Source organism: Pelophylax lessonae (assembly GCF_965119305.1).
Source record: "Pelophylax lessonae genome assembly, chromosome: 2".
NCBI lineage: Eukaryota > Metazoa > Chordata > Amphibia > Anura > Ranidae > Pelophylax > Pelophylax lessonae.
The window spans coordinates 516,442,370-516,465,713 of NC_138769.1; the positions used below are offsets into that span (position 1 = coordinate 516,442,370).

The 23,344-nt window shown below is 37.4% G+C and overlaps 1 protein-coding gene across 5 annotated transcripts in view; it reads left to right on the forward strand.

The window, feature by feature from the left end:
• DACH1 (dachshund family transcription factor 1) overlaps positions 1–23,344 on the forward strand; it is a 482,576-nt gene that overhangs the window by 351,114 nt on the left and 108,118 nt on the right. For 3 of the 5 annotated variants that reach the window (XM_082247026.1, XM_082247028.1, XM_082247029.1), the window contains 3 exons: positions 5,314–5,486; positions 20,145–20,280; positions 22,217–22,351. In XM_082247026.1, the coding sequence (XP_082103152.1) occupies positions 5,314–5,486; positions 20,145–20,280; positions 22,217–22,351 (444 nt within the window). Of the gene's footprint in view, positions 1–5,313; positions 5,487–8,256; positions 8,413–20,144; positions 20,281–22,216; positions 22,352–23,344 lie in introns of all 5 variants that reach the window. The other 2 variants (XM_082247025.1, XM_082247027.1) reach the window with 1 other exon arrangement.

Sequence of the window (23,344 nt, forward strand, 5' to 3'; positions counted from 1 at the left end):
ACCCCAACAACTTGGAAAGGTGGATCTCTCTCACACGTACCAACACAGACTATCCCCCAATTTAACTGATCCCCAAAGGTTTTTGATTAAATAGCGGAATAGAAAATATGATCCCAAAAAAGTGTATGTATATCACACGTACACAACCACACTAGGCCCCAATTACTATTGTTTGTACCCCTAAAAGGCTAGATGAGGAGTAGGGGGAGTATGGAACAGGCAGCACCCTCAAACCTTCAGTATGAGATTGTGTTCACTGTACCCCACAAAGATTGAGTTCACTGCACCCCACAATGATTGTGTTCACTGCACCCCACAAAGATTGTGTTCACTGCACCTCACAAAGATTGTGTTCACTGTACCCCCCAAAGATTGTGTTCACTGCACCCCACAAAGATTCTGTTCACTGTACCCCACAAAGATTGTGTTCACTGCACCCCAAAAAGATTGTGTTCACTGCACCCCAAAAAGGATGTTGTTCACTGCACCCCAAAAAGGATGTTGTTCACTCCACCCCAAAAAGATTGTGTTCACTGCACCCCACAAAGATTGTGTTCACTGCACCCCAAAAAGATTGTGTTCACTGAACCCCAAAAATGATTTTGTTCACTGCACCCCAAAAAGGATTTTGTTCACTGCACCCCAAAAAGGATGTTGTTCACTCCACCCCAAAAAGATTGTGTTCACTGCACCCCAAAAAGATTGTGTTCACTGCACCCCACAAAGGATTTTGTTCACTGCACCCCAAAAAGATTGTGTTCACTGCACCCCAAAAAGGATGTTGTTCACTGCACCCCAAAAAGGATTTTGTTCACTGCACCCCAAAAAGATTGTGTTCACTGCACCCCACAAAGGATTTTGTTCACTGCACCCCACAAAGATTGTGTTCACTGCACACCAAAAAGGATTGTGTTCACTGCACCCCAAAAAGATTTTGTTCACTGCACCCCAAAAAGATTGTGTTCACTGCAGCCCAAAAAGATTGTGTTCACTGCAGCCCAAAAAGATTGTGTTCACTGCAGCCCAAAAAGATTGTGTTCACTGCAGCCCAAAAAGATTGTGTTCACTGCAGCCCAAAAAGATTGTGTTCACTGCAGCTCACACACAGAAAAATGGATGTGGATCACTGACACCTGCCTATCTCCAATCCCACACCACACAGCAATATCGATTGTAGTTTGTAGAACACAGTTTCCCTAAAATTCAGCAGACTCTGTCCCTAACAGGATTGAGAAGAGATCGTAGATCAGGATTGAGTGCAGACCCCACCCCCCACACAGCAATATCGATTGTAGTTTGTAGAAGACACTGACCCTATATAATTCAGCAGACTCTATCCCTAAAATGCCTACAACTCGCCCTGCCTAAACACTCCGACCTGTCCCTCAATTCTATCCGGACACAAATGGTTTTTTCCTGCCTATCTTTCCCTAATCAGCAGCCAGCACGTTGATGTGTGCTCTGTCCCTGAATCTAAGCAGCATAATGACGCCGCTGCGGCTGCCTCGAACTTATAAAGACTTGGTCACATGCTTCAGACGGCCAATCACAGCTACTGAGACATTTGCAGGCATGGCTGGGATGGCTTAAGGCACACCAGTTAAACGATTGTTGATTGGCTGTTGAAAGCCCGCCATGAAAAGAGCGCCAAAGCATGCAAAACCCGGAAATAAAACGACCGAACACGGATTTTTACCCGAACATACAGTAAAGTGTCCGTGTCCGTGTTCGGGTACAAAAAATCCAATTATTCGGTACGAACACGAATAATACAGTCCGTGTTCGCTCAACACTAGCCTTAATGCAGCCAGCTCATACACAAAGGAGAGAGGGCTTCAACACCAAACTACGAAAAAAAGCACAAAAAGAGCTATTGGGGAGTGATTTCACCTTACTTCCTGTCCAAGAGACAAAACAGGAGGTGAAAAGAAATCTCTCAGGGACCCTGAAAAAAGGCACCTTCGCCTTACCTCCTGTGAAAGCTGTAAAATACAATATTTTGTAGTGTAAGCAGGGTTCAAAAATGTGAATTATTTCTTTGACTACTTTGAGGTCTGACCATTTAGGGGAATTGAATGTGCACCAAAATACAAAAATTCGAGATTTCACATCACATTATGTCCTAGTGGCAATCATCAATATGAACCTTCCCAACAAGGATACAGAGAACTACGAAAATTTGATTCTATTCTATTCTATCCAAGATTGGGAAAAACACATTTTTGCTAGATATACACTTTATTAGTGCAACATAATGAATTAAATTAGCATATATTGTATTCTTTTTTTTTTTTTTGTATATTGTAACTGTAATTTTTGTGCTCTTTAACTACTTCCCACCCGCCCACAGTACATTTACTGCGATCGGGCAGCACGGGCAGGTTAGATCACATACACGTAGATCATCCTGCCTGTTCCAGGTAAGGGTCATGCATGCACACGCCCCATGCTAATCCTCACTGTCACTGGCTACAGTGGGATTTTGTCAACAAGTCCCTGCCAGTGATTTATGGCTGAGAACTGATGATCAGCTGCAACCAATCACAGCACATAGTCCTGTGTTTCCATAAACACAGCAGGGAGAAAAAAACAGCCAGATCTGTTAGTACAAGCAGCAGACATTACACTCATTACACTTGTCAGGCACACAGTTAACTCCTTGAATCCCCCTTAATGTTAACCCCTTCCCAGCCAGTGCCATTAGTACAGAATCAGTGTACAGTATTATCACTGATCACTGTATTAGTGTCACTAGCAATGTCAGTGTCAGTTTCTGTTAGTGCCAAATTTCCCACCACCCTATCACAGTCCCACTATAAGTCACTGATCACCACCATTACTAGTACCATGACTGCATAAATTCCAGTATATATATATACCATCATTTCTAGACACTAAACTTTCACCCAGACCAATTTATATGCACGTATTCAATTTTTTATTTTTTTTTAACCAAAGACATGTAGACATGGCTTAATTTTTTAAAGAAACCTGATTTTTTTTTTTTATTAAATATGTTTTATAACAGAAACTAAAAAATATTGGAGTTTTTAAAAAAAAAAAAACAAATCTGTCTTTTTTCGTTTACATAATAATAAAAAAAAAAACACCCATTGGTGATCAAATACCCCCCCCCCCCCATAGAAGCTCTATTTATGTGAAAAACGTTATATACTTTTAATTTGCGTACAGTGTTGCATGATCACGCAATTGCCAGTTAAAGTAGTGCAATGCTGAAAATTCTCTGGTCATGAAGTTAGTAAAACCTTCTGGAGGTCAAGTGGTTAATCATATTTATTGTATAGAATATGTAAGAAACAGAACAGTCTCTAATTGATGTGGTATAAGTAGCTTGTGCGCACATCATTTAATTTTTGGCCTGTTTTTTTATATTTACATCTAGGTAAAAGAAACAATTATACCCATATCACAATATAAAAAAATTGAAGCAGTTGTACATTACATACCATGTCTCTTCAGATATAGGTTCAGATGCTGTTACATGGACAACAAAAGGTGTGCTCTGATTAAATACTTATTGTGAGAGATGAGTAGTATTGGAATTAATATTTGTAATTGAACAGTTGCTGAAGTATTCATTGAAGAACAGGTGGTACAGGTCACCCTTTAGACAACAGATCATACAAATTGTTTTTAGGGGATACATTACACTTTAAGCCACTGTTTCAAAAGGCAATTAAATATAACCATCTGCGGTGTTTATTACATTGTGGAAAGTTAGTTCAATAAAACCACCTGTTTTAACATAGCTTGTATTGTAAGATGTTGAAAATAGACAGCGGGACAACTGGAAAGTTGTAAATGGTTTGACTGTTTTTTTTTCCAGTTGAATGCTTTGCTAAGCATTTCTCTTATTTTGAATGCAAAGCACAATAATTCATAGCAAGAGATTGAAATTAATATGTGACCAAGTGGATGTCTGTAACCCGAAAGGACAGTTTCCATTGATAACTGCTCTTTACAGAATTCTGTATCGTTTTACTACACTTAGAAGGTTTAAAAAAATAGAAGGTACTATGGGTGTGTGGCTTAGATGTAATCTCTCATTATCCAATTAGACTAGACAGACATTTATTGAAATGTGTTTAAAAGCACATCATTTTATTTTTTCTAATATATAATTAATTCTTTAACCCCACTGTCTGCATCTTGCTTCGATATGTAAAAGATTTTGGAAAAGTCATTGTCATCATCATAATGAAGTTTCAAATTTGAATATTAAACATAATTTGCATTTACTTTTATGGCCTCTGCAAGAAATATTATTAAGTACATTTTTTTTTTCAATATCTTCTTGTATAAAACCTTATATTTTATCTCACTTGACGATTTGTGGTGCCTCAGGTCAGGTATGGGATTTTAAGGGCAGGAGTAAAACGAGTAAACAGTAGTAGTACAATTTGTATAAAATTTATTCGCATGTATAATTATATACAGAGATTTGAGTGAATTAATGGGTAAAGTCCCATTGTGATAGTGAAGAGAAAAGAGTAGTAGGTGTGGTTACACGTGAAAATAGTGACTTAGACAAGAAGGGTAGATGGTCCTGCTCTGCTGTTCCTCATATCAAAGAATGGGAAGATGGTTGCAGAGAGGGGCCTGATCGGAATTATTATTTGGAATACCGATCAGGCCCCTCTCTGCAACCATCTTCCCATTCTTTGATATGAGGAACAGCAGAGCAGGACCATCTACCCTTCTTGTCTAAGTCACTATTTTCACGTGTAACCACACCTACTACTCTTTTCTCTTCACTATCACAATGGGACTTTACCCATTAATTCACTCAAATCTCTGTATATAATTATACATGCGAATAAATTTTATACAAATTGTACTACTACTGTTTACTCGTTTTACTCCTGCCCTTAAAATCCCATACCTGACCTGAGGCACCACAAATCGACAAACTATACTCTCGGGATGGTGGCAGAAACTATTTCTTTCCCTTCCAGTTAAGATCCAAAAAACATTTCTTCAACTTTTATCTCACTTGAAACATTGTAATTTGCAACTCAAAAAGGTGGAAAATGGCATCTATAAATTTTATAGTAGAATACTGCTGAATTCATACTCTTTAAAAATTATAATATTTATTTGTTATCAAAAACACATTTGCAAATTAAACTTTCTTTAACAGTAGCAGTTCTTAGGTTAGCTATTGCCTGGAAAAGTTGAGATTCCGCGGTATTAATTTCATAATGGTACAGACATCCTAAAGCAAAACTAGTTTATTAAACTTGATTGATTAATATGAATTATAGACTCAAAGGTATTTATTTTCATTTTCAGGTCTGGAACTTCCATTTATGATGATGCCTCATCCTCTTATCCCTGTAAGCCTACCTCCAGCTTCTGTTACCATGGCAATGAGCCAGATGAACCACCTCAGTACAATAGCAAGCATGGCTGCAGCCGCACAAGTACAAAGTCCACCATCCAGGGTTGAAACTTCTGTAATTAAGGTAATTAACGTTGCAAATATGTATGTATCTCTTGATTGCTGTACTATACCTTACTCTAAGATTTAAAATGTCTAATGTTAATAATATTGGCGATAGCATATGATTTCATAATGGGCATTCATTTGAATACTACATGTTATTTAGTAAAATCTTAGTTTTAGTCCTAAAAACCTACAAAGGAATGTACAAAACATGCTATAATATTGAAATTATGATCTGCCAAGTTCAAGATTTTTAGACTGGAATGATTTGTTTAATCGAAGAAAACAATAAATTGGTTTGCATAATGCACTTCTATCCGCCAACTCTGTGTCTTTCACACCCTGTCCTAAAGCTAATTAAAACATGTTTTGTCCTAAGACACAACTCCTGTATGCAGTATTAGCACTAAACGAAGATATTTGTAATGGTACCTACCTGCACATCAAACTGAACAAATCCCAGCTCTGCTGAAAACCCTGTTAAGGTCTTTTTCACACTAATCTGGTGTGCTTCTCCTTCAGTGCAGGTGCAGCACAGTGTACTCGTAGTTTTGGTGTGGGTTAGCTGTGATTTTTTTTATAAATTATTTTTATCAATTTTTCAAAAAAAAAAAGAAAAACACAGCAGAGCCTTTGAGCATACCCGGCTCAAAGTAAACAAAACATCAACAATAAAAAAACAATACCCATATAATTCCAGAAAATAGTCTAACAAAACTACTGCTCAGCTCCAAATACGAAGGAGAATAACTTGAAGGAGAAATATGAAGGAGAATAACTTTTGATACCATTCATCTCATTGGTTAGGATTATATGCACTTTGAGCTACTGGACGCATAGATAAGTTACAGTACCTCTAAAAGTCGACAAATACTCATATCCAAGAGGGCTTAATATATTAGGCATAAGCCATTTAGGGGGATTCCAGCCCAGACTTTGGAGAACTTATTAGGACAACCACGGGAGAGGTAGGTGGCTTTATATAATGGCAATACAACATTCACTAAGGACTGCCAGAATATTATAGTAGGAGCCTCCTTGGATTTCCACTTCAATATAATGGCTTTGAGGGCATAGAAAAGGAGTAAACAAAGGAGGGTTCTAAGCGCTCTACGAGGAACTATAGGGGTCACCAGACCAAGTTTTTGCCAAAAACTTCTATTATGTCCTGCTGCTTTGGTGTGCTTTCTGATAGTAGAAGTCTAATGCAAAATCACAGCTAACCCACACAAAAAACGTGAGTACACTGCACTTCACCCGCGCTGTGAGAGAAGCACACCAGGCAGACTGCTAAATCCCAGGGCATAGAGCAGCAGATGCTGAAGGGTGTCACCAAATGCCATAAACCTTTTTTAAACTCCTGAGTTCTTGTCGCCCTTGGTCAGTTTATTTCAACAACTCTGACTACAGCATGCAGTTTGGTTACTATTACTTATTCCTAATCACTATCATCCTTTATAAACCCAAGAACATTCTTTTTGTGTGTCTTTTTGCCATGCAGTTAGTGACAGTATCATTTACTTTTTGCAAATTAGAAAAATAAAGAAGATAATTGTTTTTTTTTTGGAAGTTTAGAATGCTGAGGCCTAAAAACAAGTAAACATTGCTTGGCTAGAAATATATTTTGTCAGTTGCAGCTGTTACATATCTTCTGCATTGTATCTAAACTCGCCACGCCATAGACATAATTCAGTAAAAATATTTTTATAGGATCTTTCAGACAAATGAAAATGCAATCTCCTGTTCCATATCCAGCCACTATAAGAAGGCAAGTCTGTTGAATAGTGAAAGTCATTATCAGATAATTAACTCTGTAAGTGCTGAATAAAAACAAAAAAAGGAACACTTACAAATATGTTTATAATGGAACTGCTGCAGGAAGCATAGAATGTGTATTTTGGATTATTACATAATTTATTTTAGTATTATTTTCAGGATAGATTTTTTTTAGTATATTAAATAGTACATATTAATATTTTGTAGTCTTCTTTCCAGCCAGCAGGTGGAGCTCTAGTCGTTTTGATATTTGAAGCATTGTTTCACTATTACTTGTGCTAAAAGACAGTTTTTGAAGAACTTTTTATGATTTTATTTACTAGAGGAGTAGCAGTTGTCCATTTTACAAAGTGAATGTTCATTGAGCTTAGTAAATAAGTTGATACTGTGTTTACTTCAATAATCTGTTTATGGAAGAAATCCTCTTTTTAAAAGTTTTTCTTATATATGGTTGGATATTTAAAACCTGCCAAGCTAATGTTATATATTATAGCACTCATTGTATGATATTATAAATATAAAGCTCACAACTGTATGGCAAAATAAACCTTTTTGTCCTAAGTTACCATTGTGTCAACACAAGCTCAATACAATGTCCATGACACGATGTAAACTTTGACAGACACGCAGGCATAGCAACCTTAAGACTGAAGTCAGAATTTGGTGGTATGCACAAGTTCACTGGATCACTTATGCATAAAGTTCCCCACCAACATGATACCTGCTAGATTTCCTCTGCCTACACATAACACACATAGGAAGAGACAAATGTATCTCCATTACTAGGTCCTACTTGACTATATTTCTTTTCCGTATATTTTGCATTTAACCTGTTCTTGAAAGGCATAGCACATCCATAGATGATGAAAATATGGTATGACTGACAAATTTCTTTAAACTGATGGTGGCAGCACATTGTGTGCAGTATTGCATCAGCAAGCAGCCATGTTTGGTAAGTCCAAAATAAGGATGTCTTAATAATGCATTGGTTGTGTCACTTTTCCCATCCACAGGACAGTGGCAGTGATGCCATATTTTCTTACTATATGGGTGCCAGTGCAATTCTGCCTGATGAGGGACAACTAAGAACATATAAAAAATGGAAGGAAAGGTGTATGGCTAAGTGGGACTCTCCTTTACGGCCAGAAGCAAGAAAAAAACATAGAATTGTATGTATCTACTCCCACAAAGAGAATTGTAGCCACAGCAAACTTTCAACTGCAAATCTACTCCTTTAAGAAATGTGTGTTTCTCCATTATACTGTATTCAGTTATAGGAATATATATAATTTATTATCTTTGTTTTAGAGGAAATTATTCTACCATTGTCTGTCTTCAAAATAGGCTGAAGATCTTGTTTAAACAAAGGTTTTTCTTTTTGCACCTAAAGATAAGGATGCCTGAAAAAAAAAGGAATTTTTGTGACAAAATGTTCTTTGGTGTTTATTGTACTGTAGTTAGATGTATTGTGCACAGATATTTACCTGTACTTTCTAGTGATCCGATATATGAAAATATGTAAAAAAAAAGAGTTGGTAGGAGTTGATTGTAAGAAGAATTTAAAAGCTAGCTGAAAGTATCAGGATCATACAAAAGTAGAGTTAAATGTTTATCTTGTGTTTACATTTCAAAGCTATAGATGAAGTTTATTCTATGCTAATGGAAAGAGTATTCATCTTGAGAGCATGTATTGGTATGCTATTGTTTTGTTTTTTCCTTTTTTTGTTTTTTACCGGATCAAGGGTCCTTACTACAAAAAGATGAAAAAATTTCACAAAAAATAGTATGACTTTTTTATACTAAACAAAGCTGTACTTTGTTGAAGACCGTATTCAGAGAGTAGTGGTTAATGATTCTTACTCTGCCTGGTCTAAGGTATTAGTTGTGTACCCCAAATTTCAGTGTTTGGATCTTTACTTTTTAATATATGTATAAATGATAAAGGGTCTGAGATTAAAAGTACCATTGAAGTCTTTGCAGATGACACCAAGCTATGCAGTGGAATAACTTCCTTACAGGATGTCTCCAACTTACAAGCCAACCTCAATGCACTGTTTAATTGGGCAACTATGTGGCAAATGAGGTTTAATGTTGATAAACTTAAAGTTATGCACTTGGGGGCTAAGAATATGCATGCATCATACATACTAGGGGGGAGTACAACTGGGGGAATCAATGGTGAAGAAGGATCTGGGGGTTTTGGTAGATCATAAGCTTAATAATAGCATGCAATGCCAAGCAGGGGTTTCCAAAGCGAGCAAAATCCTTTCTTGTATAGATTCCATAGAAAGATAGACATCATTTTACCCCTGTAAAAATCATTAGTAAGACCTTATCTGGAATATGCAGTTCAGTTTTGGGCATCAGTTAACAAAAAGTATATTGGGTAACTGGAGAAAGTGCAGAGAAGGGCAACCAAACTGATAAGCGGCAAGGAGGAGCTCAGCTATGAGGAACGATTAGAGGAACTGAATGTATTCTCTCATGAGAAGATGAGATTAAGGGTAGATATAATCAACTTGTATAAATACATAAGTGGTTCATATAGTGAACTTGGTGTTGAGTATTCACATTGAGTATTCATTAAAGAGGACAAGGGGGTACACTTTGTGTCTGGAGGAAAAGAGATTTAATCTCCAAATATGAAAAGGCTTCTTCACAGTAAGAGCTGTGAAAATGGGGAATAGACTCCTTCAAGAACTGGTTCTGTCCAGCTCATTAGATTGCTTTAAAAAGGCCTGGATTCTTTACTAAATGTACATAATATAACTGGATACTAATATTTATAGGTAAAGTTGATCCAGGCAATATCCTATTGCCTTCTGGGGGATCAGGAAGGATTTTTTTCTCCTGCTGGAGCAAATTGAATCATGCTTTGCTGGGTTTTTTCCCCTTCCTCTGGATAAAGGATTGTGTATATATGATTGTACTTTTTTTTCTGTTTTATTGATTGAACTAGATGGTCTAAACTAACTATGTAACTATGTAATTCAGTCATGTGTGAAATTGTCAGGTGATAATATTTTGTTTGTCGCTGTGCAAAAGCGAACTGTAATGGGTTTTTACTTTATGTACAAGCCAACTTGTGGAATGAATTAGGAGTCACCACTATCCCTGCTCCTTGCCTTATATAGCTCATGACAACACAGGGAGTTGTCATTGGGCTAGTATTACCATCATGATTTGTTGAATGTCTTGGGTCATTGGTTTTTGGTGTTTTTTTTTTTTTTGAGGGGGGGTTGGGTTTTTTTTTTTTAGTGAGTCGTAGTGTGGCAGGCATCATGACTGTTTATGTATATACAATGAGGGACATGCTTTTGTTTTTTTTTTGGTTTTTTTAATAAAGGACTTGTCTAACATTTGGATGTCTTTTTTTTTTTGGGAACATTCTCTTTTTTTGTGAATGAGCCCATACCCATTCATGTGGGGAGGCCAGAATCTGAAGGGCCCCTTGTTATTAAAGTGGGCTTCCAGATTCTGATGTGCTCCCTACCAGCAAACCCCCACAACCACTGGGCAAGGGTTGTGGGGAAAAGGCCTTTGTCCTCATCAACATGGTTACAAGGTGCTTTGTCAGGTAGGTCGCCTCTGGCAAGGCAACCCCCCCCCCCCCCAGGATAAGAACAAGTGGCCTTGTATAGTTAAGGAGAGTGGTGCGCAAACTTTCCCCCACTTTAGTGTGGGAGTCCCCCTTAAAATTCCATACCTGAAGGATCTGGTATGGATTTACTGGGAAACACATTTTTTTGTTTTTGCGTGAGGTAGCTCCTTAAAATTCATACCATATTCACTGGAGGGTGTGCTACATCAAAAATTAGGTTTGAAAAAAAAAAAGTACATATAAGACTTTTGGAGGGGTCTGTCTGCTTTTTTTTTTTTTAACAAAGAAGCTACTGCAATAATTTTCTGTACTTCACAGTGATGCACTCCTTCACAGGCAGGATTAGGAACCCCCCAGGGTTCTACTTCAAATTGATTATTTAAAACTTTTTTTTTGTTGCTTTGGTACATGTTTCCCTGGGCAGCCCCAACCTCCTACTCCCTATCCATTTTTTCACACCACCTAGCTTATTAGCCCATAAAATTAGCATTTTCAATTTGACAGCTTTGGCTCCCATTGATTTCAGTGTGTTTACATTTGGCATCTGAACTTCTTTGAAGTTTGTAGTTGGTAAAACCCATGCTGAACTGAATTTAGGGTATTGTGGCTCATCACTACTACTGACCAGTGTTTTGGACAGTACAGAGGCAAGTAATATGCAGTTTTCTTTACATTCCAGGTAAAAGTAAACCACAAAAAAACCTGTTAAATAAATTTTATTGTATTATTTTTTGTTATTCTGTGCAAAAAAGTTATGGGGAAATGTATTAAATACAAATGCTAGTGCTTTGAGTTTGCATATCAGAATGTAGGTCACAGAGTAAAGGCAGGACATGTCTAAAGTGCCTAGAGCTCTAAATTTTCTGTGAGCTGATCTAACACTGTGCAAGACAGAAACATGAGGAAACCACACTTTACATACAGCTTAAAATTAGACAGAGAGATATTCTCATCTTTGCATATAAATAAAGGAAGGTACCTGTACAATTAAATTGATATTAAATACTGAAACGGAACAGGACACCCGTGACTGGGTACCTCCGTTGACAGATGCTCCTAGTGCTTCCCAAGGGCTCCAAGCACTCCACCAGACACCGTAATCACTTCAGACCCCACAAACCGCCGCAGCTTGGTTAGGGTTTTGCCGTCTCCTACCCACCCTGGACCTATGACAAGGCTCCAGGTTTCCGTGGGTGAACCTCTCTTTCCCCAGAGAGTGCAGCAGAACAAGCTCTTACACAAGCTCTTACAAGAGCTTAGTGGTTATCTAAGGGAGTATGGAAGACCCTAGCAATCCCTTGTAGCAGATTCCCCCAATAAGAGACAGGACTCTAGATTGAGGGCAAAGTAACTCTAGAACAACTTTATTAAACAAGAAAACAGACTTATAGACAGTTTTCACCCCCAAGGTTACCACCCAGGTGGACCTTGTTGAAGACTGGACGTAACATTCACCATCCAATAGGAACAGAGTTTTACACTCTCATACAGTGTACACAAAAATATACAATGTGGGACAATCCCCCCTCCCCTTAGCATCCAATCAACATACCTATATACATCCCATAATAAGTTTCTCTTAAGGCAGACAGACAGAATAATGTGAGGTCATTAACACTTAACAAAAAGACAGGGCAATCCACATTCCCTCCAAATACACAACAAAAGGAAAACCTGTCTGACATTGAAAGATATGTAATATAGACAGCATTTAGGAAGAACAGATTTCATGGCAAATGGGAATAAATCTTTATATTCCTATATGGCGATATTGCTGCCAAATATGACCGTCCCATCTGAAGCAATTCAAACTATTAATTATCTGTTTTTAACTTCCAGTGATGGTGAATACTGTCACAAATAATGTTTTTTTATTTTTAAAAATAACAAACGTGTTATCCATACCTGCTCTGTGCAATAGTTTTGCACAGAGTAGCCCCGATCCTCCTGGCCTTAGGTCCCCCACCAGCGCTCCTGACCCCTCCCTCCTACTGAGTATCCCAAAAGCAAGCAGCTTTAAATGGGGGCACCCAAGCAAGCTTGCTCCCAAGCTGCTGCTCAGCATGTCTATTCACACACAGAGCCATCCCACATGGAAGAAAAATACATTAAAAATATATTTTAAATAAACATTTTTTATTTTTTCCCAAATATATAGGAAATGTATTTGAAATGCTACAATTTTGGCCATATTCAATATATTTCTAAAATTTTTGTCCCAAATATATTAGAAATATATTTGAAATGCTACAATTTTGGCCATATTCAATATATTTCAAAATATTTTTTCCCTAAATATATTGGAATTTTTCTTCCATATGGGATGTCTTGGCCCCACCCCTCTCTCTCTCCTTATTGGCTCACTGGCTGTGGTTGACAGTAGTGGGGGCCAATGGATCTGACAGCTGTCTAAGCCAATGGGAAGGGAGAGTCCCTGGAGAAGCGTGGCTCTCGATCAAATTATCGGATATTTATGAGGCTTAGGTATGTATTAGGGGGGCTGAGGGTGCTGCTGTACAGAGAAGGCTTTAAAAAAAAAACCTTAAACCTTTAGAACAACTTTAAGATACAGAAAAAACATTTTTACTAAGCTTTGCCTTCCACCACCTTATACAAGTTATATGAGTTTACAGAGGTGTTATAAAAGCATCTATGAAAGCATGGTGCTTTAGTGTTACTAAACCAATAACTATTTATTGTATCTGGTCGCCCACTGTACACAGAACATGGAAAAGCAATAGTTTTTTTAAATTTAAACTGCTAAATACCTTTTTTTATCAGCAGTTAGAGCAGTCTTGTGACATATCAATGTCTGGTTAAAGTAGAGTACCTTATGTACTCATCAGTATCTAAAAATGAAGAAAAAAAAACTATACAAAAGCTATACCAAAAGTCTAATGCATGCTTTCTGGGTGGCCTGTTTATTGTCTATTGCTCCAATTTGGAAACTCCCAAACATCTCTTTCCCGCAAGTTCTCTCCAGAATCTATTCCATATTAACGATGGAGTCCATTTTTCATGTATTATATGAGTCAATGCAGCACATCAATGCAAAATTTACAATTTACAATATACCTCTTTTTCTTTTTCCTTTCATTCTTTTGTCTCTTATTTCATATAAAGCGAACATCAGGTTTTTATGATCCATTTATTCTTGTTATGTGTTTTACACTTCTGCATCACAGGCATTTAGTAATAGGGCTTGGCTTTTTATTCTTTTTTTGTACTTCAGCTTTGTGTTGTTCGGTTTATATGTGCTTTATTTTTTCTATTTATCTATATTTTTCTATTTATATATACCTACTGTTTGTACATTTTTCTGTATGCATTGATGGCTATGTTTTTCTTAATACTCTTTAATTAACGGTTTGAAAAAAACAACAATTTTGTAGGTTATGTAGGCTGTTAAATAATTGTAGGCTGTTAAATAATTGTATAATTAAAGCAAGATATCATTTAATTTAACACTAAAACTTTAGACAGAACATCTATCTTTAATCCTGTTTGCAGAAACTTGAAAAATTATATTTCACCACTTAAGAGTCCCACAATAATATATTTACTGTCCATAGAGATTAGTGCTATAACAGCTTGGGGTTAGTAACTTACAAATACTTAGTACAGTTATTGGGTAAACAAGAGAAGAAAAAGACAATCTGCCCTAGATTCCAAGTTGGATGGAAGCTGGTCTACTTGGACACATTTTCTGATTGTTAATCTAGACACTTTACCGAATCTCTAGATTATGTGTCTAAACAGCAAATGAGCTGAACTAGCAAATGTTACTTATCTGTCTGGCAGTTGTGTCTTATTTAGATTGAGCAATATATTTCATGAATTCCCTCTCTGCGTTTATTAGAGTCACCTGTTTTATGCTGTTTAAAGGGGGGGGGGGGGGGGGGTTGTTGTACTCTAGAGCATTGTGTATGCTTAAAAAATTGTGAAAAGGTTGCTTACATGAAAATGCTGAATAAAAAGATCACTTTTTTAGAAACAGAAAATACAATTCAGATTATAATGATTATACATAACTTTAAAATTATACTAAGAAAGCAATACCTTAGGTCAACTTTCCTGAAATTACATTTTGAGGACTATACATGATTTTATGGGATGTATTATGTAGCTGCCTTGGCCTCATGCTGAGAGATTTTTTTTTTTTTTTAATCTGCCCTTTCTGAAATGAGATGAGCATTAGATGTCCTTTTGTAATAGAATGTTTAGATATATGAGATGGTTGAATGGCAGAGGAGCTGTAACAGGCTTGAATAGTAGATCCTGACAGTCATGAATCACTCTATGTATGATTGCCATAACTTGTATTGCACATGCTGAAGACATGGGCAGGGATATTTTCATGCATTTTTCAATATTTTGTGTTACTGTGATTTTGAAGGTAACATAGATACAGTGAGAGAGAGTTAAATCTTTACTTTATGTTTAGTCTCTCACATTCAGTAGCACACACTATTATTATAAATTGATACTTTATAAAATGTATTAATTTCACTCTCCAATGTGGCATGAGAAATCATTGCAAAATCCATGAACAATGTTTTGCGCCTCCCTGTCCTCCACTTTTGAAGGACAGGGATGCTCATAGCCACCATTCATAGACTGAACAGCGATTGCTCATAAATAAAAAATAAAAATACATTTTAATTGCATATTTAAATAGTATTAAACCCTCACTATATAAAACATGTTTCCCATTAGCTCAATGTAACTATTACCAATTGCCAGTAAATGTATCAGTATTATTCTCAAAGACTTACATTTGTCCACTCAAAATTTGTACAGCCAGGCCTATTTTTGTGGCACTTCCTCGAACTTCCGGATTGGGGAATGCTCACAGTTGTGTTATGTGGCTTTCTGCGTTGGGACTACATATACTATGATTTCTTGCACTCAGCCTATAATATACAAGCATATCTACTCTAAAAACATCAGTTGGCCTCCTACTTAAGGACTACAAGTCCCACGATTCCTAACCCCCTGCTCCTAGTGCGCATGCATACCAGCTGTAATACAGTCAGGTGGTTTTCTGCAACCGCATGTACAGCCCATAATGCACAAGCCTGTTCTCTGTATTAGAGCTTTTGCTGATCTCTCCTCCCAAACCTTTGCGGTCCTTGTTGGGCACATACACATCATGGTGACTCCAGAGAGACCCTGCATGGAAGTGTAGCCACTCTATTGGCAGATTTTATTGCAAGATAGTACTGAAAACACAGGCTGTAGATACAAAGGGGACAGCAACAATAGTACATGAATTATGGTTGTACATATAATTTAAAGGGGGGTTTAATAACAGTTTAAAGTAAGGCGTGTGGCATCCCACTTTGACTGTATGTGTAACAGACGCCCACATACAAAATCAACAATTAAAGTGCAAGTTTGGTCAAACTCTAACTAAGGGTAAACCTACTCCTGCCTCCATTTTAAACCTAATCCTGTAAAAAAAAAAATATATGTATCCTTACTTATTCTGAATTTGGTCTGGTCCGGTCACATAATCTCACCAGCAGTGGCTTCTGTGTAGAGTAGCTTCAAATGCCTAGGAGATGATGTCACCCATGGACTTACTATGGAGCATTGATTGTTGGCTGTCCCTCCTGTATATTGAAGCCACCGCTGACAGCTGATCATGAGAGCAGGCTTCAGAATAGGTAAATATACACATCTTTTCATGACATGGTTAGATAGAATGGCGGTGGGGGCATGTTTAGTCTACTTCAATATCTACAGCCCACTTTAATATCTGCAGCTCAACTGGTTCGCTGATTTAATACATACTATATATCTATATAGAAATGGGACATATCTGGGACATATTCTAGCACTTAAAATCTAACCTGATTATACTACAATCAATCTTTACATACACATTGTATATATACTGTATATATATATATATATATATATATATATATATATATATATATATATATATATATATATATATATATACTATGAAATGTCTTCAACAATTTAGAACAAGTTCACTTAAATGTGACTAACGTGTACTTGCTACAACATGACCTGGATAAATAAGAACCTTCACAGACAACTAAAAAGCCAACAGAAGCAGCTTCAGTCAAAGTGAAGCCTGCTCACTTCAAGCCAATTTATTATTGTGTCTGCAGTTTGAATCTAATCATGAGACTTTGCCTACAAAGTCAATCAGCACCCAGGGTAAAGGTAGGAAAATGCACCCCCCTCTCCCAGCAGGCCACACCACCTTGACTCCCCCCACTGGATTGAGAAGGGGACGGGGCCAATAGAGTCAAGGTCCAAAATGTTTGTAATGTTTGTGGTATGCAAATAAAAAGTAATCATTGAAAAAATGGTCAGTGGCATCACAGAAAGGAAAATATATCCCTGTGTCGGTGGTATTACAGGAAAATAAAAAAATGTCCCGGCGTTGGTGGTGTCACGGGAAATAAAAAAAAATATGCTTATATTAATGGCATCCTTGGAAGAAAACCACTACAAATCCCACCTGTAGTACAAAGCTCTCCATTCAACCCAGTACACTCCTTCATCTACCCCACTACACAGCTCCTGCCTCCTCCCTCTCCCTCAATACTCAGATCTCCCTCTTCCTTCCCTTAGTACACTGAGCCCTTCCTCTCCCCCCAGTACCCAGAGCTATCCTCTCCCCCAAGTACCCAGAGCTCTACCTCCCCCCAGTTCACAGAGCCCCCCTTCTCCCTCTTTCCCCAGTACACAAATCCCCCTTCTCCCTCTCCTCCGAACACAGAACCCCCTATCCTCCCTCTGCCTATGGGGGAGAGTAAGGGGTTTGTGAACTGAGGGAGGAGCCCTGTACATGGAGCTCCTCCCTCAGTTCACAAAGCCCTCACTCTCCCCCATACACAGAGCCCCTCTCCTCCCTCTGTCCCCAGTACACAGAGCCCCACCTCCTCCCAGCACAGAGCTCTCCTCTCCTTCTTCTCCAGTACACAGAACTACCCCAGTAAACAGAGCTCTCCCCTCCTCCCTCTTCCCCAGTACAGAGATCCTCCCTCTCCCCCAGTACTCAGAGCCCTCCCAGTACACAGAGCCCCCTAGTACAAAGATCCCCACAGTTAATAGAACCCCCAATACTCAGAGTTCCTCAGTACACAGAGCCCCGACCCGAGTACACAGAGCCTATTCTGCTCCCATACAACTCCCTCAAGATACAGCAGTTATGCAGTCCTCTGGGGCACAGCTGCTCCTCCTGCACTGAGGAAGCACTGTCACTTATGTACACAGAATCTAGCATAGGAAGCCGCTTCTGTGTTTGCAAGTTACAGTGGCCAGCGTGGAACACAGGGCTAGCACCGGATGTGGTGGTACAGTATACTGTCGCATTCCGGACAAAAAACCCTGCTAAAAGGAGTGACACTACAGTCATTTCTGTCACTGAGAGGCAGAGAGAAAGAAGCTTCCAGTGTGCCCCCTGATCTTTCTCATAGAGTCAACATTTCTGTCCATCCCTTTCTCCAGCCCTGCCTTGAAGAAGGAGGGAGGGGGCTCATCTCCTGAAACATGCTAGTTGTATACTACAGTATGCTGCTAAATAAGAAAGATTTTTAACAAATGGCTCAATTGTGTGATGATGTGTATTAGGCATGCCTCACTACACAGCCATGAATAATAATATCAGGCTTTTCTACTAAAACCTGTAGGCCCACAACCTTTTTCCTAAAAGCAACACCCTAACACCCTGTGCTAGAATTATCACTTCTACCAGTTCTAACTTAGAATACTGTGACATTGTTTAAGTTAGTCTACAATATTCTGCTGGTGATAAGAACAAATGTGTGGCTGATTAATATAGACAAATGGCTGTTTTTTTCCTCTGCTGTCTGTGGGCACAGGTCTACTGTTTCTAAGTGTAAAATGAGCCCTGACAAAGGTTTTATTAGTCACGTCAATATATTCTGCCCAGCAAACTATGTCTTAGAAAACAGCTTTTTATGTAAATTAAGATAGTTGACTCAAATGGTATTTTATAGTCACAGTGTTAAAAAGTACAAATAGATGGGGTGCTAGCTGCTGGGGGCCTACATTTTGTGTAATGTTTACAATGTGTCTGTAGCTAATTTTGTATTTTGGAGTACGGATTAGTAAAATTCCTATACATTTTTTTATGTGTCCTATTGATGAGATTTCCTATCACTTCTTGTCCCCGAATCACAACAGGAATGGCTTGGAAATTCCCATGAGACTATTTGTGACCACTTTGAAAGATTTCCCCTCACCTCTTATTCTGTTGGCAGCCATAAAGCTGTGGATTTCTCATAATTCTCTGCCCTAGTAACAGTGCGTACAGGACAAATAAAGAGGGTGGATCTCCCCAGTAAGGACATGCAAAGCTGTATAAGCCTGATGGAATTTCTTACCCTACTGGCATCATGGGGGCAGAGTTAGGGTGTTCAAAAGTGTAAACATAATTTCTTGTGGTGCTGTAGTTTTGGTTCTGGTTCTAATAGTATTTTGGAGCAGCAATGGTAGTGCATTAAGGTGTATGTCAACAGAATCTTCATGTAAAGGAATAACGAGTCTATAGACACCAGTGTCCACAAAGTAAAGATGCTGGGTGTCAAGTGGACTAATGTCACCGTTTTCCGTCTGCCAGGCAATTTTTTTATGCTTTTAGGCCCCCCCCCTTTCTTTTTTTAATAATGACTTTTTCTGAAACACAATTAAACCTGAGTGCACCCTTGAGTACTAAATACAGTAGTACACAATTGAATTCTTACATTGTATAGCAGACTGCATTTTACCCTGATTTCTTGTAAACTGCACAAGACCCATGAAACCTGAGGGTATTTTGTTATAAAAAATAGTGACCTAGTTAATATTCTTGTGGGCTGTGGCACGCCCCCTTCTAACATGCACGCCTCACCATCGGTTAGTTGGTTTATCCTAAGACTAATAATTAAAATTCCAGTATATATATCATAGTTTGTGGGCGCTATAACTTTAATGCAAACCAATCAATATACACTTATTTGGATTTTTTTTACCAAAGTCATGTAGCAAAATCAATTTTGGTCTAAATTCATGAATAAATGTAATTTTTTTTAATTGGATATGTTTTATAAAAGAAAGTAAAAAATAATGTTTTTTTTTTTTTTGTTTTCAAAATATTTTGTCTTATCTCGTTTATCTAATAAAAAATGAAAAACCCAGTGGTAATCAAACACCACCAAAAGAAATCTATATTTGTGTGAGAAAAATTATGTAAATTTTGTTTGGGTATTGCAAACAACGGATTTTTATTTTTTTTGTTACTGTTTCCAACAGGAACGGGTTCCAGATAGTCCTTCCCCTGCACCCTCCCTTGAAGATGGGCGAAGACCTGGAAGTCACCCTTCATCCCACAGAAGTAGCAGTGTTTCTAGCTCCCCAGCAAGGACTGAAAGTTCCTCAGACAGAATACGTATGTTCTATATTTCATCATTCAAAACAACATTTTACTTTATAGTATCCTAATAGTTCCCTCACATACAACCTAAAAGTGCTTGTCAGGAAAACACGCAGTGGGGTTGATTTACCAAAAGAATAGAGGTTGTTCACCTAGCAAAGTTAATTTGAGTAGATAAAGTGAACCTTTGTGTATTATGAATACATACTTATGTGTAAGAAAATTAAAATTAGGATTAAAAAAATAAAGCAAGATTTTTATTAACGCACGATCAAGTAATCAAGTAATGTGAACAAGTAATGTTCAATATAACCATTACCATTCACTTTGATAAATAAACAGCCTCTATTCCTTTAGTAAATGAACCTCTGTTTGATACCTCTTTGCACTAACTTGTGAGTGCCTATTAGTGCAGATTAGCTGTGGGATGGGTAAGCCATAATAACTTTAGCAAAATGCAGACATGAAACTTTACCTAGCAAGCTAAATCTGGCATAAAAAATATATTCCAATAAAGACGTTTAAAGGTATAAGGACTTGGATGAATAGAGAACCATGTTGTGTGCTATGATGACATTGTTAACTTTTGTGAGTCTGAGTCTAAACATGTATGGCAGTATTGTGAAAAGGCTTTCTGGCATATAGTGAGCTATTGTACCCACTGCAAGATTGATAGATTTTCCATTTGATAAATATTGAAGAGTAAAGTCAAGATCTCATATTAGTTTCTGAATACATCTTCTTCTCTTCAAATTGTCTTTGCATACATCCTAACTATAAGCATTAACTGTTCTTTTAATTGGATGAAATCTACATTATTCAGCTCTAATATACACTATATTGTCAAAAGTATTGTGACAGCAACAACAACAAGAGAAGGGTGCACCGGCCATTACATTACCACTACAACATTTTTTTACTAAATTAAAAGACCAACATACATTATACTCACAAACGTATGATGCATACATGCATATCAATAAAAATGAAACCAATCGCCTCCAAGACTGCTGGGATGCACCGATAATGCAAGGAGACCTGGTGGCGTCCGTGTAGGCCGGGCTGATGCGTTTTGAGGGAGAACACTCTTCCAGCAGTAGTTTGGTGAGCCAGTAGTTCTTTTGGCTTTGAGGAAGAGGGTTCTCCCTCAAAACACGTCAGCCAGTGTTAAAATTTTGACCTTTGCTTCCAAAATCCAATTGTATTTATAAATATGCAGAGAGGTGCTTGAGGAACAGCTATAGAAAAAAAATATAATACTGAAGTATGTGCAGTAATATTGTACAGATTTAATGCTTTGTTGTTTGCCCATCCTAACTTTTGTAAATATAGAAAGTTAAACTATATTGCAGATGGCTTTAATTAAAGCTGAATGCCGTGTATACATAGCCTAATGTACCATCTAAGAGATACCACAGATAAAATAACTGGTTTCCTTTTGTCTATCTCAGAATGGTACATCTAAGCTTTAGGAATATAAAACAAGACAAAAATGCCTCCAGAAGGGCAAAGAACATTTTTATGTTAGTGTTTATGGTAGAGAACCTGACTAGACTGACAATAAAGAAGCATGATGGGCTAACTGTTTAGCTATTTTAGGTAACAGCTTTAAATAGCAATACTATTTCAGTGCTGTATATCTAAATTTTTTTACTGAAAAAAAACAATCCCTCTTTCCCTCTTAGCAGCCAAGCACTTTATATGTTGCTAGGGCAAAATAGAACATATGAGGGAGATATTGATTGTGTGCTAGAACGGAAACATTATTATTTTTTTCTTAAGTCGGACACTTCATTCATGATGCCAAAGTAAGCATGTGTCACATTTTGTTTTACTTTTTTATCAAAAGGTTTTGTGAAAAACTCTATTTGGTATAGTAAAAGTGTTTATTGTTAACCATAATAATATGTAGAATCACAAACTATCAAGAATGTTTCATTCTTTTCATAAGCTGTCCATCAAAATGGCTTGTCAATGAACCAGATGTTGATGGGATTGTCTCCAAATATTATACCGGGTCCAAAAGAAGGTGATCTTGCCGGTCATGAAGCTGGGCATGAGGCAAAAAGGATACATATGGAAAAAGGTTAGTTTTTTTAAATTGTACCCATGCTTAAAAAAATTATCCACACAGCAGGAGTTAAAACTATTTTCAAAATATGAACCTAGCTTCTTATTTGCAGGTAGGAAAAAAGGAAATGGGGTCTGGACTGTTTTAAGCTATATAATATTACTTGCTAACAAATCAGTTGATTTTGTTTTAAAAGGTTAAGTTGTAAGTTTTGATTGCTGTAGGAATTAAACTTAATATAAAAAGACTGGTCTTTGGTTTGGACCATATTAAAAAAAGAAGTACCTTGTATCCCCAGGGCCACAGAGGGATCACTCCATATTAGATTAAAACAAAAAAAAAATGTATTTCCTTATAGAATAAATAGGGGGTAAGAAAACAATGAGCATTTTTTTCTTTATTTAAATAAGCCACTCAGTTGTCACCTCTCAGAAAATAAAGGGGTCGATTTACTAAAACTGAAGAGTTCAAAATCGAGTGCAGCGCTGCATAGAAACCAATCAACTTCCAGTTTTTTTCGTCAAAGCTTATCCGAAGCTGAAGTTAAAAGCTGCTTGGCTACCATGCACAGCGGCACCAGATTTTGCACTCTGTAAATTTTATTAAATCAACCCCAAAGATGAGAAATTGGAGATGTGGCATGCTTTTCGATGATTTTTTTTTTTTTTTTTTTATAAAACCCTTAAAATCAGGTAGCTTTAAATGAGAAAGGAAAGGGGTGCTGTTTCACTTTCTGTTTTAGGGTATGGCCAAAACAAAATGTCAAATGAAAGCTTCTTTTGCTGCATCTGAAAGCTATTGAACAATATCAACAAAATGTTCCTTGCATGTGATTGGAAATTATTTTCAAAAAATGGGGGGATACAAAGCTACTGTGCCCTTTACCCTGGTTATTAGGATAGGGCATTCTAAACTATAGTCGTCCTTTCAAATCTCTGGAACAGGTTTCTTTATTTTTTTTTTTTTTTTTACTCAATTAGTATATTTTTTTAAAATCCAATAATAATC